The 20,648-nt window shown below is 35.1% G+C and overlaps 1 protein-coding gene across 4 annotated transcripts in view; it reads left to right on the plus strand.

The window, feature by feature from the left end:
* Window positions 1–20,648, plus strand: part of IFT80 (intraflagellar transport 80) — a 53,943-nt gene that overhangs the window by 19,220 nt on the left and 14,075 nt on the right. For all 4 annotated transcript variants that reach the window (XM_055816903.1, XM_055816900.1, XM_055816902.1 and 1 more), the window contains exons 6-12: window positions 1,765–1,874; window positions 2,430–2,519; window positions 3,548–3,685; window positions 13,586–13,765; window positions 16,166–16,284; window positions 17,151–17,225; window positions 18,866–19,029. In XM_055816903.1, the coding sequence (XP_055672878.1) occupies window positions 1,765–1,874; window positions 2,430–2,519; window positions 3,548–3,685; window positions 13,586–13,765; window positions 16,166–16,284; window positions 17,151–17,225; window positions 18,866–19,029 (876 nt within the window). The remainder of the gene's footprint in view (window positions 1–1,764; window positions 1,875–2,429; window positions 2,520–3,547; window positions 3,686–13,585; window positions 13,766–16,165; window positions 16,285–17,150; window positions 17,226–18,865; window positions 19,030–20,648) is intronic.

Below are 20,648 nucleotides of genomic sequence, written 5' to 3' on the forward strand. Positions count from 1 at the left end.
CTCTTAAGTGACAATTGTGAATAAAATTGTGTCAGAGTATAAAAGATTAAGTAAATACAAAATGCAGCTATTACTATTCATTTTCTGGAGTTGTGTAACACTGTTCACTTATAAAAACGTTTACGAATTAGTAGCATGGTAAATGGCAAGAGATAATGAGGTTTGAGAAAGATGCAGCATTAAAAACACAGTATTAAAATAATAGGTGGTGACATGGTGAGCCATCTACCTGACTTGCCGGGCTTACTTTTAATACAGATATTTACTAGTTTTTAATTAGGATTGGTCAACATCACAGTCAGTGGTGTCAGCATCGGATTTAATCATGTAGTAGATATTCTGGCAAACAAGTTTGCGGGGATTTCAAGGTAAACATGAAATGGTTTTGTAGGTATTTGTAGGAAGTGTCTACAAACTAAACAGAAAGAGAGGAGCTCTGGAGATTTGACAGCTGGGCATTGAAGGCTGAGTTTGTGGACTGATCAGTTGGGAAGACTTTAACATTTTAATACTGAATGAAAGATGCTGTAATGCAGATAGACCTTACAAGTAAACTGTCTGTGAAGGGCTTTATTTGATACAATAGAGAAATTTGTACCGATGGAAAGGACAACACAAATCTTTGCAGTGTCCCAGTTAATCATGAGCCAGGGGATCAGTATGTCAAGGTGGGAGAGGAGCACCTTAAAGGGGAAAGGTGACCCAAATGTCAAGGTGACAATGTCATCTTTTGCCTGACTGTATCTTGGAATAAATTGGTCAGATTTTTATTTTAAAAGTGAGGAAATAAAACCAATGGGAGTACATGCATGAGGTTCAGTGAAGCTGAAGAAACAAAATTGTCTGGTTATGAAGGTGATTTGACTGAAGAAAATAACTTATAAGAATAAATGTGGCAATTTTAATTCTTCCAGAGGTGGTTTGCTTTATTCTTCTCTCTCCAAAGAGAGCGTGAAATGAAAAAGCAAGTAATAAATGTGGTCAGAGTCTGCTGGGACAGACCTTGAAATAAAATCAGTAGGTCTTAAGTGATGCATTGACAAAATGGAGAGGTACAGTATGAGAAAATGAGATAACTATAGCAGTAGTGAAGTCATACACGTTTTCAGTAGGTAGCATTGGACAAGCCATCAATTCATTATTGTTTTTCATAGAGTTGATTTGTTCAGTTAAATTTAGAGTGTCTCCATTGAAAGTGGTAGGTGTTTGATGGTTTATTCAAGTGAATTTGTTGGGACTTCAATCTATGTATTTTTATTTCCTCAAGGAGTGTTGGAAGGGTATGTACCATGAACTAAAGTCTTCAGTTGTCCTTCTAGTTTGCATCTGTCTCTTACTGCTGTTCCAATGGCTGTCTGAAACATGAAGTGAACCAGTAAACATGGCCATAATGCAGGGGTCCTCAAACTACGGCCCGTGGGCTGGATAAGGCCCCCCAGGGTCCTCAATCCGGCCCCCCATATTTACAGAACCCCCCGCCCCCCCCCCCCCCCCCCTCTGCTGGGGGTTGGGGGGGGAAACCAAGCAGCCGCAGATGACTGCCTGCCACTTCATCCACACGCCGGCCCCCTGGTTAAAACGTTTGAGGACCCCTGCATGCATCAGACAAGTGTGAGGAACAAATGGTTGCCCTAGTTTGGCTTTCTCGCAGCCCTGAATTTTTGATACGTGATTTTAAGTAACCAGTTTGAAGTGGCTGTAGCAGTTTCTGCATAATTTCATCAGTTAAGTCATAATAAATATTTTCTTTCTGTCTGTCTACAGGATCACCAGTGTACTCAGTGGCCTGGGGACCTGATTCTGAAAAAGTTCTCTATACTTCAGGGAAGCAACTGATTATTAAACCTCTTCAGCCAAATGCTAAAGTTTTGCAGGTATCATTAATACATTAACATTGACTCATGCTTCCATGTGAAAACTTTTGTCAGTTATTTGGTTTTGCTGAGGAGAAATTGTGCTAAAATTTTCCATGCAACACGTGTACTGCTCATTCCCGACCCCCCTTTTCTTTTTAGTGTTCTTGCAAATAAGGAGCTTGTTCATTTCTCTAAACTGAGAAGAAATTGACAATTTCTGCTGTGGATATTCCTCAGGCATGTGATTAAGCTCATCCCTTTTTGTAAATAAACAAAAGGTAAAAAGATACAGCAGCTTTCCCCTTTTCATTTGTTACAAAAAGACAGAAAGATACACAAGCAAGGGTTTAGAATATGCTTTTGGTGCAGATTGTTATGCTTTCATTCTGCCTTGTTCAAGCTGTGTTTGATTTATTTTTCTGCAGAAGAGATGATATCCGTGCGTTTGTACTGTTGGAAACACTTGTCTGCATTGGAGTGTATGAATACTAGTAAATGATGAATGATAAATATTAAAAATAGAAGTTGTCAGACTTGTTGCATCTATGTTTAATTTTTTTTTTTCTGTTTCAGTGGAAAGCCCATGATGGACTTATTTTAAAAACTGACTGGAACTCAGTTAATGATCTTATTCTTTCTGCAGGTGAAGATTGTAAATATAAGGTGAGCACTACTAAACCTTTTAAAGGAAACTAAAAAGGCCAAAAAAGATACTAGGCATTCTGACATTTTCTGGTTTTAATAATACTTGGAAGCTCAAAATTAAATGAGAAGTCTTTCAGTTTTCAAGAAAAACTTGCTTTTTACGCTGTTGTATTGTTTTTAAATACACCTCTGTCTAGTAGCATAAAACTAGAATTTATTTTTTTAAAAATGTGGCAGAATAAAAATAGGTAAAATGCAAGTGAAACAACTGCGAAAGGAAAATATGCAGAAATACAGAAATAATTACTCGAAATAGCGTAAGCTATGACATATAGTGAAAAAAGTAATGACATACAAAATTGAAGGAGATAAAGCTACTGTTTTCTATTACAGAAGCATTAGTGAATCCCTTAAGACATTTTTTTTTGTTAGTATACTCTGTATCCAAAATAGAAAGCACATATTGTGTTTCTTCCCTTAAGTAGGAACTTATTTTTAATTATATCATATGTTGGTTCTATCATTCTTTAAATGTATAATGGCTCTGATAAAAATATACACAATTAAGAATTTTTTTTAAATTATCAAAGTGTTAAAATCAGTTTACTACACTGTGAATTGCTTCCTGGAATTCTATTGATTTCAATCAGTGAGAAAATTTCTTTGGTCTGGAAATGTGCAGAGGTGCATCACATTGTTGGGAAACAAGTGCAAATGGAATAAACCTTGTGGTTATTTTACAGACTTACAGTAATTTGCATGAAACAAAGCTCACTAATTCAAAATATTTTCTAGAGAATAACGTAACATTTGCCATAGCAGCAAATTCTATTGCATTGAGCAAACAATATTTATTAGAACAACCTTTAATGAAAGTTAACTATAATATATGTGATTTTTCTAGTTAGGCTAAAAGGCACGGAAATAACTTAGAGAGTGTATTTGTGCAAATTCTGTGATCTTGAGGGAAAATGATAGCTCTAGAATAAGTAAAGGTATGCCCAAACTATGTTCATATAGGTATATGTTTAAATTTTTTTTTAAAGGTTTGGGACAGTTATGGACGTCTGCTGTACAGCTCACAGCCCCATGAATATCCTATAACATCTGTTGCCTGGGCTGTGGATGGAGAATTATTTGCTGTGGGGTCTTTTCATACTTTGCGTCTATGCGATAAAACTGGGGTAAGTAACAATTCTGAGAAGTAACAGCTGTGGAGTTGTGCAAATTTATTGATAATACAGTAAATACTCCTGAGGATATATGTGTACAGACGGGTATTTTTATTAGCAAAAACTAGTCGTGACTTCCAGCACTTTTCAGCTGGGTGCATCTGACTAAAATATTGCCTCTATGCTCTGTTTAGCTGCACTTCTAAATAGGCGTTGGGTTGGATACAATTTTTTAATACTATTTTGCCTTTCAGGATGATTTTCTGTGCATTTTTTAGCTTTTTTCCTTAAAAACACAAAGACTTTAAAAGCATCTCATGTAAGACCATCATAAATGCCATTGTTATCTATAAAAAATCAGGCGTGTGTAGCAATAACCTATCTTTAAAAAGGAGGTAGAAGAACAATGTCCTGTGCTTTTACTATTTAGCTTTTTTTCTTAAAAAATACTGAGTTGACAAGCACATCTCGTGAGAGGATCACAAAATGCAGTTGTCAGGGGTCAGAAATTATAAGGCTAAAGCAATAGTGAAGAGGAGCTAGGAAAATATTCATGCTTCTACTTCTGATGGCTAGACAGCACAATTTTTTCAGCTAAAGACATACTTTAATGGTGCCATCAGAGTGTCTCTATTACTTCTTAACTGTTGTAAGAGAAGAAAGGCTCCTAAAGGAGATATTGTTGAGCTTTGCTCCCAGTTTGTTGTTGTTGACCTAGGGATTTTTTCAACTTGGTCTCCAATTAAAATTAATTTAATACAGTTTCATCTACCTTCATTGGTATTTTAAGTTAGCCCAGAGCACTAATTGTCTCTGGATTTCCTGTGGTTCTGCAGCTTTTTCTTCAGACTCATGTTGCATTGAACCTTGCTGGTTTGGGACTTTTATTGCCCCACTCTCTACCTCTTTTCTTGCTGTGTTTGTTGCTTTCTTGCTGAGATTGGGAAAACAGTGTTTGCTGTGGTGTTTAGCCATCTGCAGTAGAGTTCTCTTTACCATGAACTTGGACTATGCATTTTGAGTATTTTTACGTTCATGAAGGAGAGCCTTTAAAAATTACATGAGAAGAGGCATGCAGGATAAGATCTCTGAGTCTTCATATTTCACTTCCTATACTGATTCTGGTTTCATTGATCTTCAACGGCAGAAGTAAGTGTAAGCTAGGTGTTAAATTTGAAGTAGGAATTGCTTCTATTTTCTGTGCTGTTTCCTCTTACTTGGTTTAAAAAATTCCTATTGCTACTTAATCTATATAAGTAAAATCTGATGATAACTGTCTTGAAAGAATAGTACTTGATGCAATTTTCTTTTGGAAACTATTAATTTTCCAGTTTTATTTTGATATCTAAGGAGATTTTTATTACCTGTGTGATACAAACACAGCAGGAAGTTAAAAGAGTAAAGTAGTGAGTGGAGCTGGGGCCTGAGGTACGAGCTTGTGCAAAAGATAGGGGTAAACTCACACAGGTAAAAAATATATTTAAGTAGTATAAAAGATAATGAAGTAAAGAAGGTATTTTCTCTCTCATTGGTATAAGGCTGGAGAGCAGATTGCAATTTCCATCATCTAATGTTTTTCATCATTGTAATTATTCTTTTAAAAGAAGATATGCCTTACTGTTAGATTTGTCTGCCTTTGTTCAAAATTTAGATACTATTTCTCTTTGCGGAAGAAAATGGATAAACTGTCTCTGTGTGTATGGTCATAAAGATTGTGCAGTCATGGGTCAGCTGCTAGAGGGTAAGATGCTCAAATGGTTGTTAGGTGGCTACATCACCGGTGGGGACATTTTTTCTTCTCCCTGGCATTCTTTTGGTTGGGTTAGCATTAGGCCTTGAGCGTGGGATTTTGTCATTATCTTTACCAGCTGGGTGCACATATCTGCTGATATGCTTGCTGCTTCCCTTAGCAGGGTCCTTTAAGATTGCCTGAAAGCTTTTGTTCCAGGCAAGGTAGATAGGAAGATTTTTCTCCATTTTAATATGCCACTGAAGTCCACTTAAAATGTAATTAAAGAATGTTGCCTTTCCATCTCCCTATATAAATATGCTGCTGTAGAAGTGTTTATATATATATATACACACACACCACATTTCACTTGATGAAGCTGAATAAGATATATTTATGTGGGTATAATCATATATGCATTGGACCAGGTTATATTCAGACTAGCCATTAGTATTTTCTTTTCAAAACAGCACTTTAAACCATGCCTTCTTCTTCCACAAACACTTTTCCATCTCCTTTCTGAATATTGTTTCTGAGTATTGGGACCACTGAGCTGTATAAGCAAGTGGTAAATGGAAATAAATATGCTCTTGTGTGGGTGAGGCCAACAATTTAATTTGCATTTTTCACTCACTATAGATTTATGCTTCAATGTGGCAAGGACTGGTGCAGCAGAAAAGGAAGGAAAATACTAGATTTCTTTTTTCTGCTGTCATGTATGCTGGTTTGTAGCATATAGCTTTTGTTCCTGATCCCTAGGGCCTTGCTGTTCTTCTTTCTAGTTATTATGTAATATAATTTACTGTTAAGTATGGTTCCAACTCCTGCTAGCTGAAAACCAGTAATTTATTAATCAGCATTTAATATTGAACAAGCTTGTGGACTTTGTTTGAAACTTTAATGCAGATAGGTTTATTTTTTCATAAAATTAAGGGTTCTTTTACCTGGTTTATTGCTTAACTCTTAAAGAAATGAAGACATATACAGTAGCTAGTGCCAGGTGCTTTTGTCTGTTTAGCAGCTAGCAATGATGATTTATTATCTTTAAAAGTCATGATTTTTCATTAAAGTTTCTTTCCTGACATTGAGTGTAAATAGTTACTAAAGAAGTAGTTTTGCTAGTATTGAGGGAAAAGGAAGAATGATTCACATACCACCAGAGTGATGGAGTTTGAAGAGAACCAGACCTGGCTTTTACTGGTCAACATAGACATTTTTATTATGTCTGATGTAATGGAGCTGTATTGGCAAATTGCTCCTCAGGGAGCCATCAGGCAATATATATATATCATTAACTCTTCTCTAGCATATGTGTTCAGTTTCGGGACATAATTATATTAAATTCTGTTAGGGTATGTTCTTTTCTCCTTTTCTTTCTACTTGGATACTTTGTTCTAATAGCTTCATGTTAAAAGAAAACTACAAACCTAATAGTAACTTCTAGAAGTTGTGTTTCTTCATTGAAAAATCACTTTTGCTCTGACAGCATTATGTATGTAAAAGAAATTATTATGGCTGTCCTACAGAATACCAAACAGAATATATTTAATGTTGAAATTTGTTGTCTGCTTTAGTGCCCATGATCATTAACCCTGCGGAGAGTGCTAAGATTAGTTTTAAAGTACATATATTGAAATGTAAAGGTGGATGTATTGATGGATAGACTTTAGCCTTCCTGGTGTTCACAGCTTTTCAGAATCTAATCACTTGGAGGGCAGTGCTTAAAAGTTCATTTATGTAAGCTATTTCCTGTGGCTCTGCATGCTTCCCTTGACATTACTGATCAGGTCAAAATATTTACACAGTAAAAGATGGTAAGAATGACTGAAATTCACTGATTTCCTCCTTCCCCACTCCACTCCCACGTAAGTATCTTAGGAAATGGACTGTACCCATCTGCTCCAAAGACAGGTTGCTTTCCCAGTGCTGTGGAGTGTAAAAGGATAATCAATAAAAAACTTTAAAGTGAAACACTGGTCAAATTAATCCTTTCAGAATTGCCAACAAAAGTTAGCAAATATGGACATCAAATTCATATTTTAATAATGCTAAATGCATTTATGCATTTGTTTTGGGGAGGCCTTTTAGCTTTTTTTTCGTTAATGTTTTATTTACCCTTAATGGGGATTGATCAGTTTGATTTGAGTTTTGATTGTCATTTTCCAAATTAATCGTGCTCTTCTTGTTGAACGTTTTTTCTGGTGATATTTATCCACATTCTGTTTTTATAAATAGATAGATGTTTGTTTGACTGCTAAATCTTGCCCTTTGATTCACTTCTAACTTGATTTCATCAGTATGCTTAAATTCTTTGTGATGAAAGCAATTCTCCACCTAAATCTGTAAGTTCATGCTTTTAGATAATCATGTAAATTCCACAAACTTTCTCTTTTATTGCAGAATGAATTGTGGCCATTTTACTAGACTGGTAGTTTGCATATTTGACTGATTCTGTTATATGCAGCTTTTTATATTCCATGGCTTGCTCCATGGAATGTCTAATTTTGCTGGAAATTCTACTAAAAACATTTGGAAAACTTAATAACATTTAGGGAATATTGCCTAATATCTACAGAAAATGAAGGAAAACATTCTGCAAGTGTAACAACTACTCTTCACCCACCACACCATTTAAAAGAAATATGATTGCAGTGCTATGGGTAAAAAATACTGAGCTCTGTGGTACCGTGTTTTGTTTCAGCTTTTTCTCAAAAAGATACAGACTGAACTTAATGACCAGGGTTGGTCACATATTTAGCAGTGTTTGTCCTTTTTTCCTAATTTTTTTTTTAAACTATCAACAAATGAGGGGGAAAAAGCATCTAAGAATTTTAAAACTACAGTGGTAGCAGGTACCTACAGAGAAGCTTTGAAAATAATTTAAGTGTTTAACATTAAAGCAGTGTTTTTCATTCAGGACAGTAAATTGTGTTACTAATGTAAAATTAACATTATTTATCCTTTAAATTAACATTAGCTATTGTACAAATATGAAAGAGAGAACAAGATTTTGAAAGTCAATGTATACAGTGCATGTGTTTTCATATTATTCTGATAGTGCTGAATTGTCCTAAGCTAGATCACTATGAAAAAACCCAAGCAAATCTGTTTTCTATAGAGTTACAACGAGCTTTGATCCCATTACATTTAGTTTTAGTCATGTTTCACAGACATATGCGTTTGGCAGTGTAACAAAAATAAGGGTTTTTTTTCCTGCGCTGTCTCTATTTCATCTACCTTTATTAATAGTCATGATCCTGAATTCTTTGTAGGTCAATAAAAGAAAAAATATTACAGATAGGTTTCCTATGGAGTTATGTTGTTGACCAATTCTTTCCAAGTTGGCATATTTGAATTTATTGGAGTGGGCTAATGCGACTTCTGGAAGAAAATGAAAACATGTGCATCATCTATGGAAGTAATAATCTATTTAAAGAACTACATCAATGTTTCATTTTCTAAGGTTAAGAATTTATAGGGGACAGTTTGTCATCCTATTTTTAGTTCTTGGGTCTAATAATTATGAGAATGTGCTTGGATTTCAGGAGAATTTTAGATATCCTCTGTCTGGCTTTGTTCTTCTAATACGCAGCTTAATTGATTTTTATAATCTTGTAAGTTTCAATTTGCCTTCCATTACATCAGAAAATTAATTTTCTGATTAGAAGCTTCTGGGAAGTTTGCACTAAAGTGTCGGCTCATCATGTAGAAGTAGTGAGAGCCGATTGCCAGCTTTTAGTGGATGTTCAGACTAATGTATTTTCAGATGTCAGCTACCTCTGCACTAACATGAAATGCCCCGTGGAGCACAAGGAAAACTAAGCCTTCAGTTAAAAATAGATAGATCAATAGATCAATAGATCGATAGATAGATATCCTTGGTTTCAGAGGACCTGAAACTTTCTGTGTCAGACTTGGATTGGAGGCTGGTTCCAGCATGCTTATCTTGGTTTGTATCAATTAGGGCATAAAAGGACGAGAGCATGTATTTAATGTTAGTCTGTTCTGTGCTCTGATTCCTGGAATGGATTGTGGGAGAGATTGCACGTTGTCTTTTCATAAACAATGGTGAAATTATTGGCAAAGACTAAGTCAGTGGATTAGGTATGTTGTGTAGGTTCTGACATCATGAGGAGGTACAGCAGCATCAGCTTTAGTTCAGCTTACATCAGCATTCCCCATTCAGAACTCCACATACTGGTGAACAGCTGAAACAGAGACCAGACAGTAACAACCAAGTGTCATTTGTACAGCTGACATCTGTATTACTCCTATAATTTAAAATATAAGAAAATACTCTTTCTTCACAATCTTTATTTCAGAACCTTTATGCTGTGGTATTATGTGGATGACCTTTCTTTATTTATTGCATTCAGTCCAGAAATAATAACTAACTAGATCCTTCATACTGAGTCTCAGAGCATCAATATTATAGATTTGAAAGACTGTCCTTGTTCCTGGGACACAGAATTCTCTGAATCTTCTCACTGAAATAATTTCACCGACATCTCAAAAGCCTCCTTGGTTTCCATTTATGGAAGTCAGTTTTCAATGACTACAGTACTTCATCTTTTTTACTACATTGTGCAATCAGAAAAGGGAAGCTTAAGTTATTGCCTTTATGTATTTATTTAATATAATGAAACTTTTATAACTACTGTTTTTGTTCTTGAGTTGATTTCAATGAAAAATTAATTATGACACAGGAAAAGTGTAAGGTAAACAGTAATACCAAAGTATAACATTGCAGCTAATATTAGAACAAGGTTCATACAGTCATTCATATAATATAGTAGGGATATTCATACCCTTTTTTTCTTTTTCTTTTTTTTTTTAACTTGGTATATCTAGGAAATACATAACAGCTATTTTTTAAAAATTGTTCCTATTTTACAAGTGGAAAGCTAAATTATTTTTATTATGACATTTTGTGTACATGATAAATGTAGCAGACATCTGCAGGGAGTATGAATCATTGGAGTGGTCTGAATTATACTGAGAGCTTTAAAAAATAACTGGAAAATAAAACTTCGTAATTGCTTTATAAATATATTTTTAAAAAAAAAAAACCTGGGGTTTAATCTGGATATATTTATTGTGTATTTCAACTACCTGGAAAAAAACCACTTCTGGATAGTTTGGTTTTTTAAAAAAGTAGTTTTGGAAATGTATCCTCTCGGAGCTGCAGCGTATCCGCTATGCATAAAAAAGGTAGCACCAAAGCCACATTCTTCAAGTTCTCTAAACTGGTTCTTAGTGGATGGCTTGATGCCCCTTTATTATTCATTCTGACTGATGGGTAGATTCTTGATCAAAGGGAAATGACCTTTGAAACAGCCTTGTCTGTTTGGGAGGATCCCAATACTGAGTTTTGAAATAGTACTTCTTCAAAGTGTTCTCAGATAGATCACATCTGGCCAGCTGTGAAAAATATGTCTCAGATGTAGGACATTTAGAGCATTCTCTGAGTGTGCTTGTTACAATCATTTCTCCTACAACCTCAAGAGCTTACTCATTTGCCATATAAGGATGTCAGACATAGTTAAATATTATGCTCTTAATTACTATGGAGTGTTTCATACAGTATTTATCCCATTGAGACAGAAGAGTGTGTTATGGACCTTTCTCCAAAAATTACAATTGCCTTTCCCAACTGCAGATCATATAGGCAGTAAATGGCGTGTCTGTCAGCCAAGAGGCATGGAAGCTGAAGCCTTAAAATTGAGTGCTTGAAACTGGAAATTCAGTCAATGCTGACATTGTCTTTTGCTCACCCTTATGCGTGTAGGCAGTAAAAGAGCCTTAACTCAGTAGGTCATCTTACATAGTATTCTGCAAATCATTAGTGTGACTGGGAGGTTGAATTTCATCCCATTGTGTTTCCGTGCTGTTGAGCATTTAAGTATGACACCTTTCTTTTACTGTAATTTTTGTGATTTCATTTCATATAAATCACATGAAGACTTTGTGTGAAGGACTTAGTATTTCTTGGGGTTTATGTGTACTGCAAAAGAAATCAGAATATGAAATGTGTTAGAAACATTAGGTGAGTATTTTCTTCCAACTGTCTCCCCTTTGGTATAATATCATGTATCCAAAAGTCATGAGAATCCAATGTCTACATTTAACTTCAATCACATGTTTTTTCTTACTGATTTGATTCTTAAGATTTTAAATGTATTTGACTATTCAGGTAGTTCTTCAAATGCTGAATGTTTTTTAAAATATTCCATTGCATAGTTCTGGAGAAGTGATAGTTGATATTTGCTTTTTGTTTTAAAATCTGATTTAATGTCTTCCTCAAAGTCCATAAAAAGCTTGTTTCATTTGTTCTCATCCACTTTCAGGGAAACGCTTGGAGATTTGGGATGATTTGTATGAACTGTATTTCTGAGATGCAAGAAATAGAAAACAAGTGTCTTGGTGTGAAAATTCTTCTAGTTTTTGACAAGAATGTATTAATAAGGATCTAGCTAACTTTAGATCCCTCATACATAAGTCTGGGGGAATTTAAGAATAAAGTTCTTCACTAGAGGAAATTAAAATATTGAAAAAGAACAAAATCAGCTTTAGTACTAAATGTAAGCATTTCTTGTAACTACATCCATGGTATGAATCAAAAGGAAAAAAGCAAATGCTAGTTTTTATACCTCTTCCTTGTTCTTTGTGCTAGGGGGATTTATAATTTTATTCTTCACAATGCTAACAGAGAGAATGAAAATATGGGAGGGAGATATCAAAGGATAAGAAATGACGTGCCGTTTCAGCAGAACACATGCTCTTCTTTTGCATTCACATTGCACTGGAGCAAGCGAATCCGTGGAGCCGTGTGGGTAGGAGGGGGGGGCAATGTGCCCTGTGCTGAGGCAGGCAAGGAATTAAAACGTTCAATGCAGCTTACACCCTGTCATTAGAGAGTATAAAGCTCCTTTTTTTTTATTTATTAAAATAATCTTGTAGCAGCCAGCCCACGAACCGCTGTATAATCTCTACTGTCATTTCCCGAGGCTGGCTAGCCGCTTGGGCAAAGCGGTGTCTCTGATCTGGACAGCACTGCAAGCTCTCAGTCACGCTGCTGTCACAGCTTCCTGCTGCCCCAGGAATTTTGAGCATCCATTTAAAAACCAACAAACCAAACTGATACTTTAGTAGAGGTAGATCATGTAAAGAGTAGGAAAAGGTGAAGGAAAATGTTAGCTGCAATACCGCAGAAATGCATTATGTCCTAGTGAGCCTTTCCACCTTACAAAATCCCAGTTACCAGGAAAAAGTGCAGTGATGCCGTTTTGCCTACTATTTGAATTTCTAGCTGCGTAGGAAGGCAGGTACACTGCATACTTACTTTGATAATAAGATTCTGAACTATAGTTATTTGACCTGTGCTTCCACAGCATTAAACTGTGATACTCCTCTGTGAGCACCTCTTAATTAGACTAAAATGGACGCAGCACACAAAACTATTGCTCCTGGTTCTCTCCAAAGCTAGACCAGATGTCACTACTTTGATTGCAGTAATGTTTCAATTTTTTGTTGTTATTGCAAGCATAGCAACTGGAAATTTTGGATACATCCTTCCCCTGTACAGTAACAACAGAGAGTGGAGAAAAAGGTGGGCAAGGTATCAAGCTGTTTTTTTATGTTAGGAGGAAAACAGTATACAGGCATCGCTTTCAGAGCTTTTCATAACCCACCAATGTCCCATTGTGCCTTGTTTGTACTGACTGGTTATGCCCAGGGCTTGATGTTTCTATATTCAGGAGCTACTGTCAACCACAGCATAAACTGAATGCATCACACTTCAGACCGTAAGCCTGTTGCACTCCTGCAACCAGTATAATTGTTTCTAAGTATTCACTTAATTTTTAGGTTGTGATTGCTTAGATTTGTGAATGAATGAGTACGCTTTAAATGTATTGTGACTAGATAACTTTTACCTAATGTACTTCAGGCATTGTGACATTCTTCATTTCTGCTGTAGCTAATGGTTTTCTTTTTTGTATCCCTGTTTTTCAAGAGTTGGACTTTAGATATCTAATCTCTTTGTTTTGCTTATTCAAACCACAATAAAAAGTTAGTTCATTGATGTGTCTTAAAAAATGATCACCCTGCAAATCTATTTATTACAATAAATCATTTCCAGAAAGTACCAAAAAAAAAAGAAATATTTTCTCTTTTTCTGCAAGTGGTCATATGCTTTAGAGAAGCCAAATACTGGCAGCATATTTAATATTGCTTGGTCTACTGATGGCACGCAACTAGCCGGAGCATGTGGAAATGGACATGTCATCTTTGCCCATGTCGTGGAGCAGCACTGGGAGTGGAAGAACTTTGAAATAACGTTAATTAAGAGGAGAACCATGGAGGTAATTTTCACAGTTCAGAGCTGTGCATTCTGATTGCTAGCTTTCTAAGGCTCTTTTTAATACAAAATGGGCATTTTTAATCCTTGATAAAACATTATCCTTTTTTTTTTCCCCGAGTGCATATGACTGAAAACATTTAAGATCATGAAATGGCCAAAGTTAGTAAATGGTGTAAATAATTATTAGTTGTGGAAAAGATCGGATCCATGTAAACCAAACCATGCCACCAGATGGACGAGAACTACATAACTCAGTACTTTATCCTCCAGAAAAGTGCAAAGCTCATTTAAAAAGCATGTGAAATTATCTGTGAGAGGCCACGTACAAAAGAGAGATGATACCAAGTATAATGAAAATGTTTATCCAGAAAACAATACAAATACATTGGCCAAAACCAAAGCGTCGTACTAAATAGCATTACAATAACTGTCAGCAAAGATGAAGTTGCATAACTGAGTGTAGGTAATACAGAGGAGCTTTCTTCACCTTATCTGCGTTCATGAGTTGTTGAGGTACTGATGCATTTTGTAGTAGCTGATGCTTTAATAACATTCAATGTATCCTTGTTGTTAATGACGCTGTGATGAATGTTGCTGTCTTACAGCATTTCCAGGTAAATTTGGTTTCTGACTATAACTGTAAAGAGATGTAACGTGCTTTTCTGCACCACATATTGTATTGCAGCCTAGATTCAGATCTTCCAAAACTACAGAAATTTGTCATGTATCATATAACATACATCAGGTACCTGCATGGCGCTTCCAGCTGAGTGCTGAGCAACAGGCATTGACCTCAGCGGGACCTGCCAAGTCTCAGCACTGCTGGAAATGAAACAGGCCCCTACATGTGGTTTCTGGAGCTTAAGTTTAGGATCCTTCTTTTGAAAAATCTTGGCCTTAATCCACATTTAGGTTACCAAATATCTGGGAATTAAGACAAAAATATGAATTTTTACCTTCTAATTTGTCCTCTGTGTTCCCAGACACTGACTCACAACATTCACTCTCTGAACACTGGGATAATATAAGATTTCCATTCTTACAAATTTTCCAAATTACACATTTGGTATTTGACATCAGGCCAATATTTTCAAAACTGAAGTCAAGTTCCTAAATTCCTAATTAGACCTTTAAATATTTTTTGGTCTTGATTCTTTTAATGTTGAATATGTAATTGGGAAAAGTTGTAACAACAGAAATGTTGTATTACAATTTGGTCCGGTGGGTGGGATAACATGAGTCAGTGTCTGGGAACACAGAAGACAAATTAGCAGGTAAAAATTCATATTTCTTCTTTCATTCCCAGACATCGACTCGTAACAGATGGGCTCTATGAATAATCTCCAGGGTGTTTGAATATGCAAACAACTCAGGAAGTATAGCTAACCCTGATTCAGGACTAATTTTTTATTTTATTATTTTATTTAATTCCTATATGTTTATGTAGGAAAATATTACCTACAAAAAAGTTCTAGATGCATTCTTTTTTCTTGAGTACTACAATAGCTAAGTTAATTACGGATGTATCACTGCAGCGGACATAGCAATTAATATGTCTTTGGAAATGATTTCTAGGCTTTCATAATAATTGAGTTCAGTCGTTGTTTTGCAGTTGGTTGCATAATGGCGAAAATGAAAAAGTAGTTACCACCCTCAGAATGGTGACATCTTAAAAAAAAACCAACAAAGAACAGCCCATAAGCAAACAAAAAAACCCTGCCATAAGAGACCTTCTTAGATTTTAGCTGCCTAAAATCTTCAAGCTCAGAAATCTGTGTTGATTATAGGCAAACTGTGATTTTCTTGAAACGTTGTCCTTTGAGCGAATTTTCACAGAAATGGCAAAGGCGCAGCCTGCTCATCAAGGCCATCTCCTAAATTTCCCTTACTTCAGAGAGGTAGCATTAAAGTATATGCTAGAGCTGTTCAGCATCTAGACAATACATCTTTATCCAAATCTTGGATATTGCTGAATTGTTTTGATGATAGAATGATGGGATCGCTGAAGTGTTATATTTCAAATGTTTAAATAATCAGCAACCAAACACTGAGTCTTAAAATGGGAACTTTCAGACATCCTTGAGCTCAGATGATTTTTCTCAACTTCATGTATAATATTGTTCTTATACCTTATGTATTCCAAGTACACATTTATTGCTCCTTTCTTATAAGGAACTCCATCCAGCTCTTCAGTAATTATTCATTGTTTATTCAGACTTTATTGAACCTTAGAGTTTAAGTTTTTACCAGTGCTGTTAAAGGGCCTGTTCCCACATAGATATGTTCTAATTGCATATTAGTATCAGCATGTACCTAAAATAAGAAAGAAATATGGTATTTCACTAGTTAGTTTTCATTTCAGTTATTGTGTGTTTATTTAACAAAATTTTCTTTTGATTAGGTGCACAATGTTATTAATGATGCGGTAGATTTGTTGGAGTTCCGTGACAGGGTTATTAAGGCCTCTCTGAACTACGGGCATTTGGTTGTTTCAACTTCTCTTCAGTGTTACGTGTTTTCGTAAGTAATACAAATCCATGAAGCTTTCTCAAGTTTATCTGTTGGAGACTAGGAGAAATTTTATTTGAAATCCAGCAGTTAACTTTTATTTATTTATTTATTTTAACAAATTGAAATATTCTATGGAACCTAGCATCATCTACAATGAAATGTATTAGAGTATAGTTGCCCTCCCCCATCACCCTTTCTTTCAGCTTCTTGCTGGTGCCATGACTGTTCATTTTGCTGCAAAAATTTGGCAGGCTTTCCTTTCACATAGAAGCTGCAGGAATGGTGACTGGATGTAAATGTATTTGTGCCTCCACCTAGGGACTCCTTTTTTTGGATTCTGCTTCTGGCATGCCATTATTTTGGAGTAGAATAGGAATGATTCAATCCTGCATCATGTTTTAAGAATATGATATTCTGTTTCGTGTGCAGAAATTTAAAGTTTACTCCTAAAGGCACTTATCAGTGAGATGTTCAGTGAGATGATTAATTCTGAACAGTAATGCAGCCTGTAGTAGGACACATGAGAGGGACTGTCCTAACTCCAGATCACTGTAAGAGTTGAATTGCGATTCAGAAATATTTAAAAAATATATTTATTTCATATAAATATGATTTTGCTGTTTAGTAAGACTCCTAGGTTAGCTGCTCTAGTGTGAAGGGATGCAAAAATGAAGGCAGAAGTGTTATTGGATCATACTGCACAGTTATCAGTGTTGCTTGGCTTCCTAAATGCTGTTTTCCTTTTGAAAACCTCCCTTTTTAGGAATATTAGATGATTAAAATGTGTATGCTTTACTTAGTGAGTTAAACTTTGTATTTGCAATGATACGTGAAGATTAGCATTTTTAACAAATGATGAATTTTTTTTTTTTCAGTACAAAGAACTGGAATACACCACTGATCTTTGATCTGAAGGAAGGAACAGTTAGTTTGATTTTACAAGCAGAAAGGTAGGTAACTTCTTGTAATGCTCACTATTAGATGTGAACATGCATTTCCTAAACTTTTGTTATAAGTATGTAATGAGATATTAGGAATAGACAAAGAGTACACAGTATCGTTGAGTAGCATGGAAAGGCTATGTTTACTGTAGGTCTACGATGGTGGTAATGAATCTTTTAATACATTATGTATTTTATACTCTTATTTATGGGAGAAAGTAGAGCTGACATCTGGGGTTTTTTTATGTTTTATATTGCTTTTTTGAACTTCTATATATTTTTTATAAATTATCTTTGGTCTCCAGATTTTATTAAAAACATTGCCAGCTATGCCAAATAAATAGTTTCGTTTTTCTTTATTTGTATTTTTAGTTGCAACACATTAATATGTTTTCCTCCTCTGTTTAAAAAAACTTTAATCTGTATTTCCTTTTAAAAATCATTTGTCAAAGAGATTATTACATATGCTTTTGTTTTAATCTGTATTTCCTAAAAAATATTTGTCAAAGAGATCTTTACATATGCTTTTGTTTTATTCTGTATTTCCTAAAAATCATTTGTCAAAGAGATCTTTACATGTGCTTTTGTTGAAGTCTTTCAAAGGACTAAGAATAGGAGTCAAAACTCTTGAGTTTTGGTTGTAGTATTAATTTTTGTGGACAAATATTGTTGGACAACTATTTCTACAAAGTGCAGCACAGTGCTCACAGCAATTTTGAATGCCTTGAATTAAACACGTATGTCCTAGTCTACAAAGATACTGCAGGAGAGAATGGGTAAGCAAGTGGACAGGATTTTGAAGATCAGTTTCTAGACTTGGAGTTTTGTGCTGCTGATTAAAAGAAATTTTGAAAATGTGGTACAGATTCTTTGGCAGTGTAGGTGATCCACAGAGACAAACCTAAAAATTAGGTAAAACCAGGCTACCTTTACAGATATATGTGCACACAAACAGCGGTTCATTTGGTGCCAGTGTTTGGTAACATTTACAATAGCTGAGGGTCTAACAACTGGCTTGTTGTTTATGGGTGTGTTTTTTGTGTCTTTGAACTAGAGATACCGTATTTACCAGTTATACAGAACATAAATAGTTCTACTTAACAATAAAAGTTTGCAATGTGTTCCTGCAAATAAGTTATTTTTCACTGAAGCCATGCATCGTGAGAGATGGTGATCAGTTCATTAAATGTCTTCTATTTTCTGCACTCTATAATCTAGTCACACTGAAGAAAATGGTACAGGTAATACTATTTCAAAGCTAGCTGTATACATTAAAGCTGTTTCTCACATACATTCATACACACAGCATCGTCTCATGGGGTGATGTGTGGGGAGTAGCATCTTACAACACCCTGTCATCAGGAGTTACAAGATTTAAATCCTGTAATATCATAACAGATAAAGTCACAGTGATTCCAGGTAATAAGTATTTTTCATGGAAAAGATAACATTCACACTAAAACTGAAATATTCCATACAGAGCTTTCAGAATATCAACTTTGAAATGTAAAGTTTAGAAATTATGTATTTAACTGAAAACAATTTCAGGATGTTAGACAATTACCTTCAAACTGTTGAAACTATAATCATGCTTTTCTGCATTTAATTATTTACTTTTTGTTGGTGGTGGGTTGTTTTTTTTTTGGCAGGCATTTTCTTCTTGTAGATGGTGGAGGACTTTATTTATATTCATATGAAGGAAGATTAATTTCCTCTCCAAAATTTCCAGGAATGAGAACAGACATTTTAAATGCTCAGACAGTATCTCTGAGTAATGATACTCTAGCAGTAAAAGACAAAGCTGATGAAAAGGGTAAGTTCTCTGTTCTAGTAGTTCTGTGTTTACTAATAATTCATTATGAGGCTTTCAACATCTTTGGTACAAAAAAAAAAAAAAAGCACAAAGCATAAACAATTTATCTGTGATATAAAGACAATATTTATTTTTAAAATGTATTACAATGATTGGTCTCGCTTAACATCGATGATAAAAGTTAGAGAATGATATATGTCTTTGCACTTCCAGTTGTGTGTAATGCATCAGAGAACCATGGAATCTTTGCATTAAATACTTGAACGGTAGGTTTTCACTCCCTGACATGATTTTTCTAAAGAAGTAACTCAGCAACTTTTTCTGCTTGGCTGCTGCTCTTAGAAGCTACCAGTATATTAGCTGTGATTAATTTTAGTTCTCGGGTATTCTTTGCTTTAGTTTTTTTGGGTTTGTATCTTTACAGCACGTAGGTTTTATATGCAACTGATATGGCCATAGGTATGAGGCTGTGATGTACTCTGTCTCAGTGCTGTCTTCTTGAAGAGTTTTATTCTCTTAGCTTTTGTATTTTGGCATCAAAAGCACTGTGATTCTAAACCATAACATGGCCAAATGAGCTTCAGGTAAGTTTTTGCATTAACGAATGGTACAGGAATATCTGTTTGTCAGTCAGCTCTTTTCCTTTGTTCTCTCTGTTGATGCAAAGCTATGAGTTTACCTGTGCAACAATATAAATTTTAAGTGTCTGCTGGAGACAGACACTTCCCTTGCTGGAAAAACCCACAGCGCTGTGACTTTTGACTTCGTAACTGTGCCATTTATAGGCCATACAAGGATGACAATAGAGGGCTGGAGTGCTATCTATAGCAGTATTTCTCCTGCGATACAGCCAGTAAGGGGATTACCGGTGGGAGCAACTGTGCGCAGGAGGTGCTGTTATTGCAGAGTCAAACAGTGAAAACTTCCTGCCCGTGGTTCCAACTGACACTCGCTCGATCTATTAGCTATAACTCTGTTACCCTAGTATTAATGAATAGATTTTAAACAGATTCAGGATTTTAAAATTCTTTGTTCTGCAGCAAAGAACCACCATATCTATCTTCTTTTTGCCATAGAAAAAAGCCTTTCAGTGTGAAGTACAAAAGAAGATCCTGGCAGGGAGTTAGCCCTTTAGTACTGATTGCATGGTAGTTTTCTCAGCATATAACCTGCAACTTAAATTACTTGGTCAATGAAGAAAACCTTTATAATGATCTTTTAAAATATCCTCACCCAAACAAAAGAAAAAGTAGGTGAGGTTTTTCTCACTTCCCTGTTACAAAGCATTTTTGCTACTCTGTACAACTGAAGAATGTACAAGAAAAAAAAATACATTTTATCTTTTGTGTGAGAACAAATACTTTCTTTCATTTTGAGTAATTATTTTTAAGAGTAGTAGCATTACTAGTATGTATTTAATTTTTGAGGAAAATTACTTCAGAAAATGTTATCATCAAACACGAAGACATTAGATATCTAAAACAGCTGTGTAATAATTAAAATTTATTTTAATCAGCAAAAATATATTTCAGTGTAAATTATTAGGAGGAAAGCAGTAGGATGCAAACAAAATCTAAATGGATAAGTAAAAAGTTGTATTTTATTTCTGATCTTTTCTT

The sequence above is a fragment of the Falco peregrinus genome, chromosome 12 (assembly GCF_023634155.1).
Source record: "Falco peregrinus isolate bFalPer1 chromosome 12, bFalPer1.pri, whole genome shotgun sequence".
Classification (NCBI taxonomy): Eukaryota; Metazoa; Chordata; class Aves; order Falconiformes; family Falconidae; genus Falco; species Falco peregrinus.